Source organism: Leptodactylus fuscus, chromosome 5 (genome assembly GCF_031893055.1).
Source record: "Leptodactylus fuscus isolate aLepFus1 chromosome 5, aLepFus1.hap2, whole genome shotgun sequence".
NCBI classification, from domain to species: domain Eukaryota; kingdom Metazoa; phylum Chordata; class Amphibia; order Anura; family Leptodactylidae; genus Leptodactylus; species Leptodactylus fuscus.
In genome coordinates, this window is record NC_134269.1 from 180,874,756 (window position 1) to 180,896,141 (window position 21,386).

General features: G+C 43.3%; 1 protein-coding gene across 1 annotated transcript in view; it reads left to right on the plus strand.

The window, feature by feature from the left end:
- The window catches only part of SLC23A1 (solute carrier family 23 member 1), a 171,555-nt gene that overhangs the window by 58,142 nt on the left and 92,027 nt on the right, over window positions 1-21,386 (plus strand). The window contains exon 11 of the mRNA XM_075274875.1: window positions 19,417-19,546. Coding sequence (XP_075130976.1) covers window positions 19,417-19,546 — 130 coding nt within the window. The remainder of the gene's footprint in view (window positions 1-19,416; window positions 19,547-21,386) is intronic.

Here is a 21,386-nt window from a genome sequence, read left to right on the forward strand (position 1 = left end):
ATTAATGTCACTTTTCTGTTGAGGTGCCCATACTTTTGCACCGGTCAAATTTTGGTTTAATGCATATTGCACATTTTCTGTTAGTACAATAAACCTCATTTCAATCCTGAAATATTACTGTGTCCATCAGTTATTAGATATATCAAACTGAAATGGCTGCTGCAAACACCAAAATATTTAGAACTAAAAACGATTAAGATTAATAGGGGTGCCCAAACTTTTTCATAGGACTGTATATAGTATAGATAGGATGTTTTTCATGGGACAAGCCCTTTAAATTTGTTGTCTGATCAAAATCAGGTGGAAAGTTAAGCTACAGGTAAATACAATATACAGCATATATATGTTGTAAGGGGGTCCAGCTCACACGGTTGGGGAACGGCAATGACTCAGTGCAGATAGGCAGTAGGATTAAAAATCCAGAGTTTTTTTTAGTCTCCAGCATAAAACATGGTGCAAACAAAGTAAAAAGAAACAAAAACCTTAGCTTGTCCAGCTCTAACTACACAACAGGTTAGCTCTCTAATCTAGAGCAGATCAAGTGAATACATCACCAAATATAGTGTCCACACTGTACAGGTTTTTCCCAGGAGTGTTTTCTCTCACACAATCTGTGTCAGTACCAGCCCTCTTTTTACTGGGCTTCCTTCCCCAGTAATGACCACGAGGAAACCTCACCTGTGAACATCTGGGAACAAAGGAAAGACCCATGGTGGAGTAGGGGTGTGGACTGGAAGGCTCCCACTACCAACCTGCCCTCCAGTCCAGAAAAACCAGCCCATGATACGGTAAACAAGAGAGCCTTAGCAGACTATGTTCTGCTAAAGCAACACTTTTCTGGGTTTCCTTCACCTCGCCTGGCTGAGGAAACCAGTAGAGATATACACCCCATCTACTACCTTACCATGCACCTTGCTTCAATGTGTGTGTATATATATTTATATATTATGGGGAAGTTAGCTCAGTAGAAGCAGTGGTGCGAACCCAAACAGTCAAGACAGGGACACAAAACATACAGCAAACTAGTTTATTTACCAAAAATAAAATAAATAAATAAACCTTGACTTCAGGCATAAAATGAGCAAAACAAAATACAACTTTAACTTAAGAGAAAAAATAGAAAAAAGTCGGGGTGGGCACTCACCATTAGATAGTCGGTAGATGACACTTCTCGTAGGTAAAAACAAAATCCTTTATTGAATGCGGATAAAAGTAATTATACAGGGAGGGAGAAAAAACATTATCGGCACAAAAAATGGCAACAGCCGTTTCGCGTCTAACCTGACGCTTTTTCAAGCCAAAAATGCCTTAACTTAAGGCAAAAACAAAATAAAAAACCTGCTCGTCTGAGCAACTAACTCAACAGAATGGATAACCTAATAACAGATGTCCTTGGTTGGATTCAAACTTAGGACATCAGAACTGCAAGACAACAGTGCTGATTAATTGATTTATTGCCTCATTGTGTGCACTAGTAGCCTCCTCCATACAAATTAGCACTGTTAAAAGAGCTCAGAATAGTAGAGTGTAGCAGCAGCAATTAAGGAAATTTGAGCTTCATCTCTATTAGCCTCATTCTTCTCTTCCCCTTCATAGATTAATATTTGTAAACTGAAACAGCTTGCAAAATAGAGAAGAAAATATATTCTTAATGAGATACGTTACATGCTTTCTTATATTAACCCCTTAGCGACCTTTGACGTACTATTACGTCATGGACGCGAGGTACTTCGCGCACCATGAAGTAATAGTACGTCATGGTGATTCCGCCCGCTCACTAGCTGAGCGGGCGGAATCGGAACTGAGTGATAGCTGTTACTGACAGCTATCACCCTTTTCCATAACCTCCGGTCGGTACTTTTACCGATCGGAGGTTTTAACCCTTTGATTGCGATGGTCAAACATGACGCGGCGAGATCGGGGGGTGCCGGTATCTGTAATACGTAGTCTGGGGTCTGGTTAGTGACCCCAGACAGCCCTGAGCACTCACTTACCTGGTGATGCTCCCGGCGTCTTCTGGAAGTGAGTCTGTGCCGTTCGCACAGCTCACTTCCTGTGTCTAGAGTGAGACACGTGCAGGCTGTCACTGCAGCCTGTGTCTCAGTCTATAGTAGAGAATCAGTGATGCAATCATCACTGATCCATGTGTCCCATAGGGACACAAGAACAAGTAAAAAAAAAGTGTAAAAAAAAAAAAAAAGTATTTGAAAACAATTAATAAAGTTATAAAGTCCCAAAAATCCCTTTTTTCTATAAAAAATGAATTATGTAAAAAAAACACAAAAAATTAATAAAAACAATACATCAAAATACAACAAAACTGAAACAATATTTAATGTACACAGTGAACGGCGGTAAAAAATAATGGAAAAAACCCGCCGGAAGTAGTGATTTTTCGCCATCTCACCTTACAAAATGTGCTATAAAAAGTGATCAAAAAGTCATATGCACCCCAAAATAGTACCAATAAAATGCACAGGTTGTCCCGCAAAAAATAAGCCCTCAACCAACACTGTCAAGCGAAAAATAAAAATGTTACGCCTCTCAGAAGATGGCGATGCAAAAATCACTGATTTATGTCTCCAAATGTGTTTTTGTTCTGCAGACTTAGTATCGCATAAAAAAATAACATAAATGAGGTATCGCCGTAACCGTACCGACCCGCAGAATAAAGGTCACATGTTACTTATACTGTACGCTGCATGGCGAAAAATGTAAAAGGTAAAACTCAATACCAGAATTGATTTTTTCTCTTTTAAATCCAGCAAAAAAAGAGTTAATAAAATGTAATCAGTAAGTTTTAGGCACCCCAAGATGGTGTCATTACAAAATACATCGCATCCCGCAAACAACAAGCCCTTATATGGCCACGTCAGCAGAAAAATAAAGAAAATATAGCCTCTACCAATGTGAAGACAAAATCCCGCAAAATCGCCAAATTATTAGAACACAACTGGCTGCGGCAGGAGGGAAATATATAAGCTGTGCGAGCAAATATCAGGGGACACCCCATATTTACAGCTTATGAGGGAAAATATACCAGAAGTGACCCCAGTGTGACTCCCCCAATCATAGGAGCTACTGGGGGTACAGTAGGGAATTTAGTGTCTGCAATGTCCTCTGCACCGCTTATACATTCCCTCTTCGCCATCCGCTGTGCAGTCACGTCTGGGATACTAATACTCACTACACCCCCTGAGAAATTCTTTTAGGGGTGCAGTTTTCAAACTGCGCTCACTCCTTTGGGGAATCCACTTTTCTGGTACCTTACAGGCTCTACAAACATGACATGGCGTCTAGATACCAAACATCAGAATCTGTACTCCAAAAGCCTCATTGCGCTCCTTCCCTTCTGCCCCCTGCTGTGTGCCCAAGCAGCAGTTTATACCCACATATATAATTTTTTTGCCCCTCGGGATCGCCCACTTAATAGTTTTAGAAGTGCAGGTCTCTGACAACACAAAGTGGGTGCAATGTATTGGATACCAAAATGGCATATTTCTTTAAAAATTTCAATTTTTGGGAAGCATTTTTAGTCTCAAAATCATAATACCACTTGATACATTCCTTGACAATTGTAGTTTCTAAAATGGGGTCACTTTTGAGGGGTTTCTATTGTATTGATACTTTAGGGGCTCAGCAAATGCGACATGGCACCTCAAAACTATTCCAGCAATATATGCCCTCCAAAATCCAAATAGCGCTCTTTCCATTCTGAGCCCCAACATTTACCCATACAGCAGATTATGATCACATATGGGGTATTGCCGTGTTCAGGGGAAATTGTGTAACAAACTGTGGGGGGCTCTTAATTCTCTAACTACTTGCAAAAATTAAAAATATGGCGCTAAATGGACGATTTATTGGAAAAAAAGTAATTTTTCATTTTCACATCTCAATGGTAAAAAAATCTGTGAAACACCTGTAGGGTCCAAGGGCTCACTAAATCCCTTGATAAATTCCTTGAGGGGTCTAGTTTTCAAAATGGGGTCGTTTGGGGGGGTTTCCACTGTTCTAGCACTTCAGGGGCTCTCCAAATGCAACATGGTGCCTGAAACAGATTTCAGCTAAATTTGCCCTCCAAAATCCCAATAGCGATCCTTCAGCTCTGGACTTTACAGTGTGCCCATACATCACTTTACATTCACATATGGGGCATTTCTGTAGTTGGGGCAAAGTGCTTGACAATTTGTGGGGTGCATTTTCTTTTTTAACCCCTTGTGGAAATGCATAATTTGGGGTTAAAGCTACATTTTATAGCAAAAAATGTCACTTTTCCTTTTGTTGGGCCAATTCTGTTACACTCCTGTAGGGTCAAAGGGCTCACTAAACCCCTTGGTAAATTCCTTGAGGGGTATAGTTTCCAAAATGGGGTGACATTTTGGGGGTTTACACTGTTTTGGCACATTGGGGGCTCTGCAAAAGGGACATGGTGCCTGAAAAGTATTCTAGTAAAATCTGGCCTACAAAATCCAATTAGCGCTCTATCCGTTCTGAGAGCGACCGTGTGTCCGTACATTAGGGTACCAGCACATATGGGGTATTGTCGTGTTCAGGAGAAATTGTGTAACAAAATGTGGGGTGCAGTTTCTCCTTTAACCCTTTGTGAAGATGAAAAATTTGGGGCTACAGTGACATTTTATTATAAAAAAAAGTAATTTTTCATTTTCACATCTCAATGGTAAAAAAATCTTTGAAACACCTGTAGGGTCCAAGTGCTCACTATACCCCTTGATAAATTCCTTGAGGGGTCTAGTTTCCAAAATGGGGTGACATTTTGGGGTTTTCCACTGTTTTGGCACCTTGGGGGCTTTGCAATCGGGGCATGGCGCCTGAAAAATATTCTAGCAAAATCTGGCCTACAAAATCCAATTAGTGCTCCATCTGTTCTGAGAGCGACCGTGTGCCCGTACATTAGGGTATCAGCACATATGGGGTATTGTCGTGTTCGGGAGAAATTGTGTAACAAAATGTGGGGTGCAGTTTCTCCTTTAACCCTTAGTAAATGTGTAAATTCTAGGGCTAAATGAATATATTAGTGACAGAAATTGAAAAATGTAAATTTGACCTCCATTTTGTTTTAATTGTTGTGAAATGCTGAAAGGGTTAAGAAACTTTCTAACTGCTGTTTTAGATTCTTTCAGGAGTGCAGTTTTTAGAATGGGGTGACTTTTGGGGGGTTTTATTAGAGAGGCCTTTCAAGTTCCCTTCAGAACTGAACTGGTCCCTTGAAAAATGTGTTTTGGAAATTTTCTTGAAAATTTGGAAAATTACTGCTTGACTTGTAAGCCTTATAATATCTGAAAAAAATGAAAGGGTGATTAAAATGTGATTGCTACATAAATCAGAGACATGGTTAATTATATTTATGAAAAAATTCAGGTAGTATGACTTTCTATTTGAAAGGCTTGCAATTTCAAAGTTTGAAAACTGCATTTTTTTCAAAATTTTCACCAAATTTCCTATTTTTTCATAATTAAAGACAAAACATATCGACGAAAATTTACTACTGACATGAAGTACAATGTGTTACGAAAAAACAATCTCAGAATCACTTGTGTAAGTTAAAGCGTCTCAAAGTTATCGCCATTTAAAGTGACACATGTCAGATTTGAAAAAAGAGGCCTGGTCCTTAAGTCACTTTTGGGCTGTGTCTCTAAGGGGTTAAAGGGATTCAATCATTTGAATCCAATTTTTTCTCTCTAACACGTAGGAATAGCCTTTAGAAGTCTTCTCCGCGCTGCCATCTGACGGGCAGAGTACTGAGTCCAGATATGTCAGCCCCAAGTTCCTAACATTTGTGTGGTCCAGGGTGGATCTGGAGTAGGCCTTAGCCCAGGTGTAGATCCTTGGCTCATTATTGGGCCAGAAAAAGGCTGCGGCTCCTGCATTCCAGTGCAGTTCCATGAGGTGAAAGGAGATATGTGGGTCTGTCCTGTAACCCTGAGTCCGGTGAGACAATATTGTTCCTGTTTTGTGGCTGGAAGTAAGCGTGTGTAAGCGTTTCCTTCAACACTCCAAGTACAATTTAACTTATGACTCAGTGATAAAGATTGAGCTTGATTAGGTATAGCATTCAGTTCTCTCTATATTCTTGAGGGGGTATTGATTTTGTATTCAGTATAAAATTGATACCCATGTAATTGATGTATTTATTGATTCTGAGGGCACATTAGTTGTTATTTAAGGCAGAAGTTTGGTGATGGTCATTTTACATACAGTAGTTATATAGTCAGTATAGTTGAAAAAAAAAAACATTTGTCCATCAAGTTCAACCAAGGAATTGGAAAGATCATGACATTCTATACATTTCCATAATCAATGCTATTTTGCGCTTAAAAGACATCTGTGACTGCTGTGATCAGCTCCTGGGGTAGGCTATTCCACAGATTCACAGTCCTTACAAAGAAGAAGCCTTGTTGGCTCTTGAGATTAAACCTTTTTTAAGGCTCTGGGAGAGAACCAGTTAGCATTCACCGCTATAGTTCCAGCCACATTGTCCACATTTTGTTGAAACTGGGGTGAGATCTGTTCTATCAACTAGAGAATTCTTCAAAGCTTGCTAGCATGTGGATTATTTTTACCCAGATGCATAACTTAACATTTATCCACATTGATACTCATTTGCCATATGCATGCCCAAACACTCAGTCTGTCCCAAGTCTGCTTGTAACCTACATACATCCTATATAGACTGTACTGTGCTACATAGCTTGGTGTCATCTACAAAAATAGAAACATTATTATTAATCCCATCTTCTATATCATTAATAAATAAGTTAAATAACAACAAACCCAGCACTGAGAACGGTACACCATTTATAACAGAGGACCGGTCTGAGAAGCAATCATTGCCAATTTATCAATGCTCTAATGAAAATTGCTGGCCTGTTACAGTGCTGGAGAATGACTGACCCTGTTTGATGTATTGACATGCCTTACAGTTCCCACATTTGAAGGTGCCATTTAAAGATTCTTGGTTCAGCCATTATGATCACTTGATCCTGATTATAAATGGCTATGAACTAATTGGTCTCAGAAGTTGTGACTTCTACGATAAGTCACAGCGGGTTCGTTTGTAATCAAGGCGCGGATATCAGGGTCTAAATTCAAAATCCCCCAATAGAATCTCAAAATAGACCTAGCTTGCCAGGTCTTATCATCATACGTGCTGATAATTACTTTTTCTCAGGTTCTTTCTTGCGTGTGTTAAGAAGTACCAAATGATCCTGAGCAGCAGCGGAATTACGTGCCTCTAACAATAATTTTCTGGGGTAGCCCAGTTCATCTGATAACCAGTGTAGGGTGAACAATTCCTTCTCATTATGAGAAATTGACCTTTGGGAATACCCTTGCGTAGTGCTAGGGGATGATGGCTATCCCATAGAAGGAGGCCATTAGTCACCGTTTCCTTGCGGTATACAGATGTAGTAATATCACCATCACTCCCTATATTGATAGTAAGATGAAGAAAGTTAATGGAGCAGCTAACATTTTGGTTTAAGATGTCTATGAACTGCCAAAATTGCTGCACAGTCCCAGTCCAGAAGAATAGTATATCATCAGTATACCTAAGCCCCATTGGTATCATAGATGTCCATATCGCCATCTCTTCTATAAAGACCAGCTGCTTCTCCCTCCAAGCCCAAATATAAGTTGGCAAAAGTTGGTACGGCCAGGCTCTCTATAGTGGTCCAGACCCTTTGAAGGAACAAAAAGCCGCTTCGGCTGCCAAAGAGAAAGTATATGTGACAGAACAAAATGGAGAAGGTCAATGACAAATTGATTATGGGCTGAAATGTGAAACGTGTTTAAAAAGCAGCCTACAGCTCCACACCCATTGTCATAGGGTATGGAGCTGTAGAGTGCCTCCACATCCAATGTTGAGATAAAGGTTCCCTCCGGGAAGCTAGCATCATCTAAATGTCTCAACACATTCATTCTATCATGTGTAAAGTTAGTGAGAAATGGCCTTAAAGGGATTCTATCATTAGAATTCAATTTTTTTAAACTAATAGATATCATATAAGGACAAGGGAATCTGAGCTGTCAGGTTCCGTCAGGCATATGGCCCGACGGGACCTGAGAGTGCGAATTCCCTGTTACGGACCCCTTGTTATTATTATTATTGGTTATTTATATAGCGCCATTAATTCCATGGTGCTTTACCTTGTCCTCTCAGGTTCTTTCTTGCGTGTGTTAAGAAGTACCAAACGATCCTGAGCAGCAGCGGAATTACGTGCCTCTAACAATAATTTTCTGGGGTAGCCCAGTTCATCTGATAACCAGTGTAGGGTGAACAATTCCTTCTCATTATGAGAAATTGACCTTTGGAAATACCCTTGCGTAGTGCTAGGGGATGATGGCTATCCCAGAGAAGGAGGCCATTAGTCACCGTTTCCTTGCGGTATACAGATGTAGTAATATCACCATCACTCCCTATATTGATAGTAAGATGAAGAAAGTTAATGGAGCAGCTAACATTTTGGTTTAAGATGTCTATGAACTGCCAAAATTGCTGCATTGCTCCATTGTACTCCACAGCCCAACGGTGTTTGCAGGTAGAACCGCTGCCACTCTCACCTGGAACCTCTTCTGTCTACAAGTGTTTAAGCTTATACAAACACAACGTTTAGGGCAAAGACTAGCAGAACTACATAAATACAAAACTGTACTTAAAAAAAAGAACTGCCACACAAATATGTATCAAAAATATTAAACTTTATTAAATTTAACAAGCTTAAAAATATATAAGAAAGTAATATAGGGGATAGTACAAACCATACAACACATGGAGGTTATGCTGTAGTGTTCTATGAAAGCCTGTAGATGTCACTCTAGTTATTTGTATATAATAAACATGATGCAATATAAATCAAAGTTATATCAGTTTCAATATCTCAGATAGAATGCACATACAAAAACAGGGTTAACATGGTGTTAAGAATTTTTCATTACCTATGATAGGGCCTCCATGTGAGTAACGTGCCCCGACGCGCGTTTCGCCACTATGTGGGTTCATCAGGGGGAAAATACGTTATGTGGCTGTAAAGGTTTGTGTGTGCCTAAAGGGCTGTGAGATAACTAGGGCGGCTGGCTGCTGATTAGTTGCACGATTGGCATTATGGGTGATCCTACGGTCCCAGAGTTCCCTGCTCCTTGTGTAGCGGCCATTTCATTAAAAAATGTGATTCGAAGCATGAGGAAATCCAGATTCTAGATGAATCGAAGATTTCCTGAAATTTGGATAGAATTCTACTTCTGCAGAATCGATTCGCTGATCCCTAATAACTATATTTATCCACATTGAACCTTATTTGATAACTGGATGCCCGAACTTTTAGTCTGGCCAAGTTTTCAATTTGAGGCAGAATCTGAACAGAATCTGCCGGAGATGCACCCCCAAATCTGCAGCAGGTCCTGTCACAGCATTTCAATTGGACCATTGCAAAACCTTGATTCTCTTGTAGTTTTGCTGATGTGTTAGTGAGTTGGATGGCTTCACATTTGACTCTACAACACTTTGGTTTACAGAGGAGTTCATGGTCCACTCATTGACTGCCCAGATACCCAGAACCAGTGGCCACAAAACAAGCCCAAATTTTCGCCCCCTCCAACACCGATGTTTATGTTAAAATATGGTGTGTTTGGTTTTTGTTAAAATTGCTGCCGTGCATTAAGACCAAATACTTCCACTTTGGCATTGATTATTATCAATTATTCAAAAAAAAAAACATTGTTCCAGAAGTTTTGTTGTTTCTTCAGATGCAACTTTACAAACTTAAGCCATGCTGCCGTGTTTGTGTTCTTTTTAGGAAGAAGCAACTTTCTCCAGCTTTCCAGTTTGCTTGCTAATTTAGGGACCGTTCACACTACCCTCTGTGTCCGACAGGTAGTGTCCGCTCCTAGTGTCCGCTCAAAATCTCACACGGACATTAGGAGCGGACACTAGCTGTGTCCGTGACACCTGTCATTTATTTAAATGGCGATCGGGTGCGTTCTTTTGCACTCCGTACCCTTCCTTCACTGTCCGCATGTAAAGATGTCCGACTTTTCATGTGGACAGAAAAACCCTACATGTCGGTTTTTCTGTCCACATGAAAAGTCAGACATCTTTACAAACAGACAGTTAAGGAAAGGCACGGAGTGCAAAAGAACGCACCCGATGCCCATTTAAATAAATGACAGGTGTCACGGACACAGCTAGTGTCCGCTTCTAATGTCCGTGACAGATTTTGAGCGGACACTAGGAGCGGACACTACCTGTCGGACATAAACGGTAGTGTGAACGCCCCCTAAGTTCTCTAGTTTGACCCTGAACATGATTGTATGTATTTAATTGCTTTTCTGCTTGTTTTTATTTATTTTGTTTGCCTGCTGATTCTGAAATTGACGTACCTGTTCGTATTTGACACTTTTTATAGGATATTGGTCAGCCAGCGTGCCAATTTCTGCTTTTGCTGTAATTTGCCCTTGAAATAAACACAACCACCACCAAAATAAAAGTGTAACTTAAAATACTGGAATGGTAATGTAGTTTAATGCATGTACATCTTTACATACAGATTAGTAGCTAATTCCTTCCTAAATTTCGATATCTTGGGGCTGTGTATTTATCTTAATGAGCCTGCTGCCCATTGATATTCTACATATTAGATGTCTATTCACTTGAGGATATTTAGGGATATTCTATATGTTCTCTGATTTATACAATAAGTGGTATAATCATGTATGTTTCATCTTTATGGCTTGGCACAAAAGTTTTACTATATATGTTCACAGTGGCGTAACTACCACGGAGGCAGCAGAGGCAGCTGCCACAGGGCCCGTGACATTAGGGGCCCAGTGACAGCTGCTACCGCTGCTATCATTATTCTCGGAGGTCTTTTCGGACCCCCTAGTATAATGATCGGGGCCCCCTGTTGGTGGAATACTTTCCACCAACAGGGGGCCCCGAAGCTGCAGCAACGGCTGACACACAGGAGCTGCAGGTCTGGCTCCTGTCAGTGCTTCAGGACGCTCCCCCTCTCTCCCCCCTCCCTTTCTCTGCCTGTCCTCTGCCCACCAATGAGAGGAGGAGGCGGGGCTTATCCCTGCCGAGCTCCTGCCGTCCTGCACTGGAGGAAGAAAGGAAGAAGGAAAATGAAACTAAAGCTACACAGGTACACAGGTACATACTGGGGTTACTATACTTATTACTATCAGGTACACAGGTACATACTGGGGTTACTATACTTATTAATATCAGGTACACAGGTACATACTGGGGTTACTATACTTATTAATATCAGATATACAGGTACATACTGGGGTTACTATAGTTATTAATATCAGGTACACAGGTACATATTGGGGTTACTATAGTTATTAATATCAGGTACACAGGTACATACTGGGGTTACAGTACTTATTAATATCAGGTACACAGGTACATACTGGGGTTACTTATTAATATCAGGCATTTGGGGTGATTACTTTTGTTTTAGTAACTCCATGTGCCTCATATTAATAGCAGTTAACCCTATCATGTCCCTCACATTAACCCCTGTGTGCCTCACCATAAGAGTTACTGATATGAGACATATGGGGGTAATAGTAATGAAGATACTTTATTATTACCTCCATGTCTCTCACATATCAGTAACTCTTATGTGAGGTACATAAGGGTTAATGTGAGGGACATGATGGGGTTAACTGCTATTAATATGAGGCACATGGAGTTACTAAATTGTCATGCACATGACCAGATTTTTTATCCACAATTGTCCTGGAATAGCGGTCAGCGGGTGACGTGACAGTATTTAGTCCTGTAGGGGCCACTATGGGGTATAATACTGTGTGCAGGGGCCACTATGGAACATAATACTGTGTGCAGGGGCCACTATGGGGCATAATACTGTGTGCAGGGGACACTATGGGACATAATACTGTGTGCAGGGGCCACTATGGAACATAATACTGTGTGCAGGGGACACTAAAGGACATAATACTGTGTGCAGGGGCCACTATGGGGCATAATACTGTGTACAGGGGACACTATGGGACATAATACTGTGTGCAGGGACCACTATTGGTCATAATAGAGCACGCAGGAATGCGTAGGAGGGACTCGGTCGAGATCTTCGGTGTCGGGGGGCCCCATGTCAAAAGATCGCCACGGGGCCCCGCCATTCCTAGTTACGCCACTGTATGTTCACATGGTGGAATTTGCAGTTGAATTTGAGGCGAATCAGCTCCCAATTCCACCTGAAACCTGGCTCCAAGGTTTCAATAGAACGCAAATGCTGATCTTTTTCCAGGTAGCAGAAAAAAATAAGCAATCACACTCGATCGATCTTCAGTGGGATTTCGCCTAATAACTTCCATTGAAGTGAATGGGAGGCTCAAATTTTCCTGGTAGGTGTGCAGTAGGACACAGAATTTGGTCAAGCAGAAAAACTTCAGCTTCAAATTCCTGAAGCTGGCTTTTCCAGCTAGGAAAAATTTTGCCTTTGAACTTAGACACTTATTCTGTTGATATTTAAGGATATGTTTACAAGCTATGATATATTTGACTTTACTTTTTACATTGTGGTATACATCTTGATGATCTAAGTGTTATATATGTATCTCTTTGTGTTGGTTTACGTTTACATCTCTGATTTAGGGTATAGGTATATTGTGATGCCGATAACTTGTTTTGTTTTTTTTACTTACTGAATACTGTCTCCTGATTAACTTTATGACTGAGAGAAACATGTTGAGCTAGATTAACGTATTTTTAGGTCGTCACATATGTGGCACTGTTACCAACTTTCATATTTATTTAGAAAAAAGTAACTCTTTAGAGGTATACGCTCTGTGATGTTTATACATATTGCCTGCATAATTTGGATTTCTTACTGGTGGAAAATTTACCAGTGTCTGTGATAGTTGGCTTCAGCATATCGTAAGGGTTTTTGTGGTCAGATGGACAAGTTAAAGATCTGAGTTACTATGAGAAGGATGAAAATTTACGAGTGTCTGTGATAGTTGGCTTCAGGCTTCAGCATCGTAAGGGTTTTTGTGGTCAGATGGACAAGTCAAAGATCTGAGCTACTATGAAAAGGATGAAATTGTGATGCCTAGACAGCCATGTCAAAGTATCTCCAAAAAGCCCATGATGACAGCCCATCAGGCTATGAGTAAGGGGCCGAAAAAGGCTCCGAAATGCGTCAGCCAGACGCTCCCTTCCATTCTGTCATCATGGCCTACCAAATTTGAAGTTTTATGAACCATATGATGTTCTGAGATTTGAAATAAAAGCTAAGTTTTAAACGACGGGATTGACTGCTGGATACGCTTGTCTTTTTGTGGATTTTACCTCGGGCCGAGAGGTTGCTATATCCGTGCATCTCCCATCTACATGTGACCAACCCCAGCAGAAGAATACGTAGCTTGACCAGGATACGTGAGTGAGCTGTCACATAAAAATAATTTTTTTGTGCAGAACTTATTGTAAGGGTAACTTTCCATGTGGTGCATGTAGGGCCTGCAGCTTTATCAAAAAAGGCAAAGAAGTGATAGGTTCAAACACAAAGAAAACCTATAGAATCGGCCAATTTATCAACTGTCGTTCCAGAGGACTTATACATGTCATCACTTGCTCCTGCGGGATCCAGTACGTCGGAAAGACGACGAGGGAGTTCTGCAGGAGGATTAGAGAGCACGTCAACAATATTTCTAGAAGGGAATCTACAGCAGTATCCTGACAAATCTGGGATCAACATGAGGGGGAGGCTAAACATCTGTCATTTCAAGGGTTCGAAATCGTTACTCGTCCAGTTAGAGGAGGAGACTTTGATAGGAAAGTCCTCCAAAGGGAGGCACGGTGGACATTTCTACTGGACACCGTGCACCCTAAGGGCCTGAATGAAGTAATATCATATGCTTCATTCATTTAGTGTCATCAATCCCTTTAATCTTCTGGTGGTACTAGTTATCCCGTTCTTTTTTTTTTTTTTTTCAACTGTAATTTTTATTGCAAAGATTTTCAACGAACATAAAATAAATCAAAAGCCCAAAAGGACAAAAAAGGGCACTTACAAAACAGTGAAGTAGAACAGTGCAATAACAGATCAAAAAATGAACAAATAAGACAAGGGGAACACACAACCCAAAGGAAAAGACAACAGGGAAGGGGGATCAAAGGCCATTCAGTACACAGTAAGTGTCCCAGGATGACCATACTGCTTGAAATGCATCTAAGGTGTAATTAAGGGAAGCCGTTAAAAACTCCATGCTACCTAAATGAGGGGGAGGAAGATTGAGCAGGCAGGTAAGAAGGTCCAATGGAACCCTTCGAATAAAGAGAGCATCCGTAAGAGACTGCACCTCCCGCCAAAAGGGGCGGTTACCCAAACAATCCCAAAAAATATGGCACAGGCCCACCCCCGCCCCACAATGCCAGCAAAAAGGTGGAACGTTAGGGTTAAGCGAATGCAGAAGGGCAGGGGTGAGATACCAGTGCATTAATAATTTGTATTGAGTCTCTCTGAAGGTTACGCACGTGGAGGACTTGGCCACACAGGACCAAATGACCTGCCATTGGCCATGGGAAATCTCCCTATTCAACGCCCTAGACCAGTGATGGCGAACCCTTTTGAGACCGAGTGCCTAAACTGCAACCCAAAACCAAATAAATTATCACGGAGTGCCAACACGGCAATTTAACCTTAAAACTCTGTGGGTCCACAATTGCGGACCCACAAATTACAGTCATGTGACTGGGGCTTTACAGATCTTGTACTGAAAGGTAAAGGTCTCTGCATTCTGTACTTTTAAACAATTAATTTTCACTATTTACATCGCACAGGATCTGTTTTATAGTTACCGTGCAATGTTATTACATCCTGTACTAATTTCACGTCTGCTATAAAACAAATACTGTGTGATATACATAGTGAGGGGACCCCACACAGTACAATCTGCCCCTCAGTGGCCCCCCCACACAGTACAATCTGCCCCTCAGTGGCCCCCCACACAGTACAATCTGGCCCACAGTGGCCCCCACACAGGATTATACCTGTATACTCCACAGTAGCCCCCTCCCACACAGCATGAACTGGTCCACAGTAGCCCCCTCCCACACAGCATGAACTGGTCCACAGTAGCCCCCTCCCACAAAGCATGAACTAGTCCACAGTAGCCCCCTCCCACACAACATGAACTGGTCCACAGTAGCCCCCTCCCACACAACATGAACTGGTCCACAGTAGCCCCCTCCCACACAACATGAAATGGTCCACAATAGCCCCCTCCCACACAACATGAAATGGTCCACAGTAGCCCCCTCCCACAGAACATGAAATGGTCCACAGTAGCCCCCTCCCACACAGCATGAAATGGTCCAGAGTAGCCCCCTCCCACACAACATGAACTGGTCCACAGTAGCCCCCTCCCACAGAGCATGAAAGATCCACAGTAGCAGCATAAAATGGTCCACAATAGCCCCCTACCCGCACAGCATGAAAGTCTACAGTAGCCCCCTCCCACACAACATGAAAGGTCCACAGTAGCCCCCTCCCATACAGCATAAAATGGTCCACAGTAGCCCCCTACCCACACAGCATGAAAGTCTACAGTAGCCCCCTCCCACACAACATGAACTGGTCCACAGTAGCCCCCTCCCACACAACATGAACTGGTCCACAGTAGCCCCCTCCCACACAACATGAAAGGTCCACAGTAGCCCCCTCCCATACAGCATAAAATGGTCCACAGTAGCCCCCTACCCACACAGCATGAAAGTCTACAGTAGCCCCCTCCCACACAACATGAACTGGTCCACAGTAGCCCCCTCCCACACAACATGAACTGGTCCACAGTAGCCCCCTCCCACACAACATGAAATGGTCCACAATAGCCCCCTCCCACACAACATGAAATGGTCCACAGTAGCCCCCTCCCACACAGCATGAAATGGTCCAGAGTAGCCCCCTCCCACACAACATGAACTGGTCCACAGTAGCCCCCTCCCACAGAGCATGAAAGATCCACAGTAGCAGCATAAAATGGTCCACAATAGCCCCCTACCCGCACAGCATGAAAGTCTACAGTAGCCCCCTCCCACACAACATGAAAGGTCCACAGTAGCCCCCTCCCATACAGCATAAAATGGTCCACAGTAGCCCCCTACCCACACAGCATGAAAGTCTACAGTAGCCCCCTCCTACACAACATGAAATGTCTACCGTTGCCCCCCTCCCCTGACAGTGCAAACAAACACAATATAGTTACCTGAAGAGCTGCCGGGTGTTCTCTCTTCTGTTCACTGCGCGCGCTGATGACTTACGTCATCACGCCCGCGCTTGTTCAGAGGTCACACTCTGTAGTCAGTGTAGGCCGCGTAGTACGCGTGGCCTACACTGAGCTACACTGACAGCTTTCAGCTGGATGCGCATTTGCACAACCAGCTGAAGGCAGCGATCGCTCACTAACGGGGAATCCTGCATCGGATTCGCCGTTAGTGAGCGATCAGGGCGACAGCACGCGTGCCAGCAGAGGGGGCTCTGCGTGCCCTCTCTGGCACGCGTGCCATAGGTTCGCCATCACTGCCCTAGACCATCGGTCCATATACTTATGGGAGGGAGGGTCACTCATTCCCATGCAGGCATCACAGTTAAACTGCCATGGCGCAGAGAAGTAGCACAGTCCTGCAGGAGATTGAAAGACTGGGGGGGGGGGGGGGCAACAAAAGAGCAGGAGCATCCTTACCAGCATCCTGCAGCATGGAGGAGGAAGGCTGAGCGGCGGGCCTCTGCACCGCCGCCATCTTGGATGGGGAGGAGACCGGCAGCAGGCTCACAGGAAACGTCTGGACAGGAGAGCCTGAACCCGACCCGGTGGCTGGGGTAACACCGGAGAGACCTGGAGGAGCTCCAACGGTAGCAGCTACAGTCCGTCGAGCAGGAGACAAAGCCGCGGCCGGAAGCACAGGTGCAGGCTGGGAAGATGGCTGCCGCTTAGCAGAGGAGCATGTGGTCGTCACTGCTGGGACCAGGTAGGGCACGATCCCAGGTCGGCTGACCACAGCTGAGGGAACAGGGGCCCGACGTGCAGAGGTAGGGGGTAGCTTTCTCCCCATTGAAGGTCCGTGGAAGTGGGTATAGAGGCGGATTGTGCAGGCAGGGCAGGAGCAGCAATGAGGCACGTCCTCATGCCATGAAGTCCTAAGCCACGCCCCCGTTATCCCGTTCTTAATGTATATGGCTCCGCTGAGCGCTGATTTTAACATCTTTTTCAATTATATTTTGTGTTCTGGTTTGAATGTGAACTGTGGTCATGCTCAGTTTGACACTTACCATCTTGACATCTGATTACAGAGGTTTTGGTAGTTGCAGGGATAACCTCTGCTTTGAATTTGACATCTGCATACTTCTTTATATTAAGACCTCTGTTTAGGCCTCATTTACGTAGCTTTCCATAGTGGGGTGTCTCTTTAAGTGCTGCATCTATGCCTCAAATTACCTCTTAATGCCTATTGCAAGAGTTCGTTGCAGGGGTTAACTGTGTTCTGCATCTCTTAGTGTGCTACTTCCCCTGCTTTAGTTTCCTATGGAGGGATGTTTATGTATGCGAGACGCCTTCTGCATTTTAAGTTCCTTTGATCACTGATATTGTCATTGGTGTTTTGTGATTTCCCGTGGTATTTCTGGTCCGCGATATGCTATCCGAGGTTACCATTGATGATATTTAGCATCATACTTATGTTGGGGATGCCTGATTGGGGCGTTCCCTGGGAGCGTTCTGGAATGCGTCATCAAGGGATGGGACGCCTTGGGGGGCGCGCCTGTGATGTTGCTGATGACGCGTTGAGGGGTGGTTCCCACCCTATATCTACGGGGAATGAGCGACGGTGCCTTGCGGCTAACTATCACAGCTGACTGAGCGCTGTTCACATCATACTGAGCTCTAATTTGGATAGTGGTGTTTGTCCAGGACTGGGACAACGCCACCTTGCTGTACTTTAAAGAGGACCTTTCACCATATCTGGGCACAGGCAGTGTTATATACTGCCAGAAAGCTGACAGTGCGCTGAATTCAGCGCACTGTCGGCTTTCCGGATCCGTGCCCGGTGTAAAGCGCTATCGGTCCCGGTACCGTAGCGCTTTACAGTCAGAAGGGCGTTTCTGACCATTAGCCAGAGACGTCCTTCTGCGCCAATCGCGCTGTGCTGTGGAGCCGGGAGGAACGCCCCCTCCCGCTCCTGATAATGCTAATCTACGGACAAGATGTGTGAGCAGAGGGAGGGGGGCGTTCCTCCCGGCTCCACAGCACAGCGCGATTGGCGCCGCGAGGCAGAAGGACGTCTCTGGCTAATGGTCAGAAACGCCCTTCTGACCATAGAAGAGCTACGGTACCGGAACGTAAGCTCTTCACACCGGGCACAGATCGGGAAAGCCGACAGTGCGCTGAATTCAGCGCACTGTCAGCTTTCTGGCAGTATATAAAACTGCATGTGCCCGGATATGGTGAAAGGTCCTCTTTAACGTAGCTATGCCTCTGATGAACCGGGGAAACGCGTCAGGAGGCGTTCAGGGCCTGTTTTGTGTATATGCTATATGTTTAATGTGCGTGACACCATTTGTGTGACACCAAAGTAAGCAATATTGCAGCTTGTCTGGTGTGAGTGTGCTTTAGTTTGTGTCTCATGTTTGGGGCCTTACGCTATCCTATTTGTGTTGTGTTTTTTGCCCTATGTGTTTGTGGAAGTGGGTCTCCCTTCGGAAATTGAAGCAGCCATCCCTTAGCTTTCTTAGTCAGGGAACAGGAGTAGCTTCTAGGGGTCCCGTCTGTTTCTAATATTGTTTGGAAAAACAGCACATGGCATTCAGGATCTGTGCACTAGCACCAGGGTGCCACAATCACCTATTAGCCCTATCTTTTCAGACCCTTTCACCACAGGGTTAATTTTAGCTGTTAATATTTATTAATAAAAGTTGCATTTTAGTGCACTGGTTATTTTTCAGTTTGTCACAACATTTAGTACCAACAAAAAGTATTACAAGGTAGGACATCTGGTGAACCAGTGACAGGCCCGTGGATGGCCAAGGCTCGCTAATACATGTGATGAGTGAACTAATCTGGTTCTAACTCACTGAAGAGCTACTGCAGCACAAGTTGCAGAAAAACTTAAAGGGGTTGTCCCATCACAAGGATCCTATCTATACTGTAAGCTATGTTCCTCTGGGAAACGTTAGGTCCTGACATTTATGCTTATGTTGCTTGGGCAAGAACCACTTACTTAAACATTGTTGCAAGGAGAGGCCCACATACGTATTCATTTATAGTACTGTTTATAAATGGTTGAGGGGTTATTTACACTGTACATTATCTATAAGGTATAACTGGAAATAATATTCTAATGTTGTTGTTTTAACAATATATTCCTATCAGGTTGGCAGTAGAAGAGTTGTACAGTATGGTGCTGGGATCATGTTCATTTTAGGGACAATTGGAAAATTTACTGCTCTATTTGCCTCTCTTCCGGACCCCATACTTGGTGGTATGTTCTGCGCATTGTTTGGTAAGAACTCATGAATCATTATCAATAGTTCCTTATTACATAAGGCATGTATTGTAGGATACAGATAGAACATAGATTGCATATATTTAAAGGGGTTATCCAGTTTCAACAAATAAATGTTATGGTTTGTATAATGCAAAGGTATGCAATTTTCCAATATACTTTCTGTATCAATTCCTCACAATAGTATAGATCTCTGCTGTCAATCATCCCACTCACTTCCAAAGGATAAACATCAGACCATGGCCAAGTGATGAACATAACGGTGCATAGCTCAGTATGGTCACGGCACATCAGACAGCTATGTGTTCATCACATGGCCATGGTCTGATTCTTATCCACTCAAAGTAAACAGAATGATTGACAGCAAGTACAGATCTAGAAAACTGTGATGAATTGATACAAAAATTATATTGAAAAATTGTATAACTTTTTTAATATAAAATCAACATTTATTTGCTGAAACTGGACAACTCGTTTAATAAGTAAGGCATCATGCACATGACTGTGAAAAATTTGAAGTTCATTTTTAGAACAAAGAAAAGCATATGAAATAACAAAAAGTAGGACATGTTCGATTTTTGGTCATTTTCATGGCCAAACAGATGGAAAAAGGCTGATAAAAACTGATTATTTTGTCCATTTTAACAGCAGGTTTTTTTTTTACTAAATTCATCACATTATCTTAGTAGCTACTTTAACCCATCCCCAACATCTGCAACACAAAGCACAGACATGGAGGAGATAAAGTCCCTGCTCAGCACTCTGTGCAGCTATTTGGCACGACTGGACCCAACATCCACAACATGGCCAATAGTCATGAATCCAACCCGTCCTCTGCAGGACAGCTCATTACAAGGTATACCCACCAAAGATAACACCACTGACTATCAGTAGCTGGAACATACAAGGGCTGAATGCCTCAGCCTTTGGATCCAAACCAAATGATCCAGACCTCATAGACCGACACTGACATCCAAATCCTCCTAGAGACATGGACCCGGGCAGAGACCCCCTAAAAAAAAAAAAAACCTCCACATCCAAAACGGCAACATCTGGCTCAATTACTTCAGTGACCTCTACAAAAACGGTTACAGGACAGACCCAGCTGCCTCCTCACTTCCTAGATCTGCCCTGAAGTGCAGGCTCTGAAACCTTTTACGGGCCAGTAATGAGCCTCAGGACCCACAACTGTGGCTGAAACCTATTCCAGATCCACACTCCTCCTGAACTGGACAGGGGACTTCTAGTTTTCGGTCTAGTGGAGGGCTGGAGGATTGTGGCTCCAGACCGCTGCTTGCTATTCAGTTGTATTCTTTGTCCTGGTAGTAAGTGTTTCTCCTGTCCTGATTGTCTGTGTTCTGACCTCCTTGCTTTGACCTCTGACCTTGCCTTTGCCTCCTTATTTGTGTACTGTGCCTGCTCCAGTTTATGACCTCAGCTTGCCTCTAGACCTCTGCTTCCTGAACACCGTTTTTGTACTGCTCTACCGCTCATTTTACCGACTCGGCCTGCCTGACTTTTCCCTTTGGATTTCCCACTGTACTGCGTTGCCCTCTTGTCGATGATCCGGACCTTACAACTACGCTTTGACTCCTTGCTGCCATCTGCTGATCACCCACCACACCCTTCTGAATCCATGGACCTGCACATTAACAAGCAGTATAGATAGGATCCTTGTGATGGGACAACCCCTTTAAAAAAAAGATGTGCAGAGGGGCGGAGCCTAACCGTCAAAGCCAATGGACGTCTGAGCCTGCAGCTCCATTACCTAAACAGCCAAAAAGCCTTCGCTACCATGTCTCCAGCAAGCAGAATGGGCAAGATCACAAGGGACAGA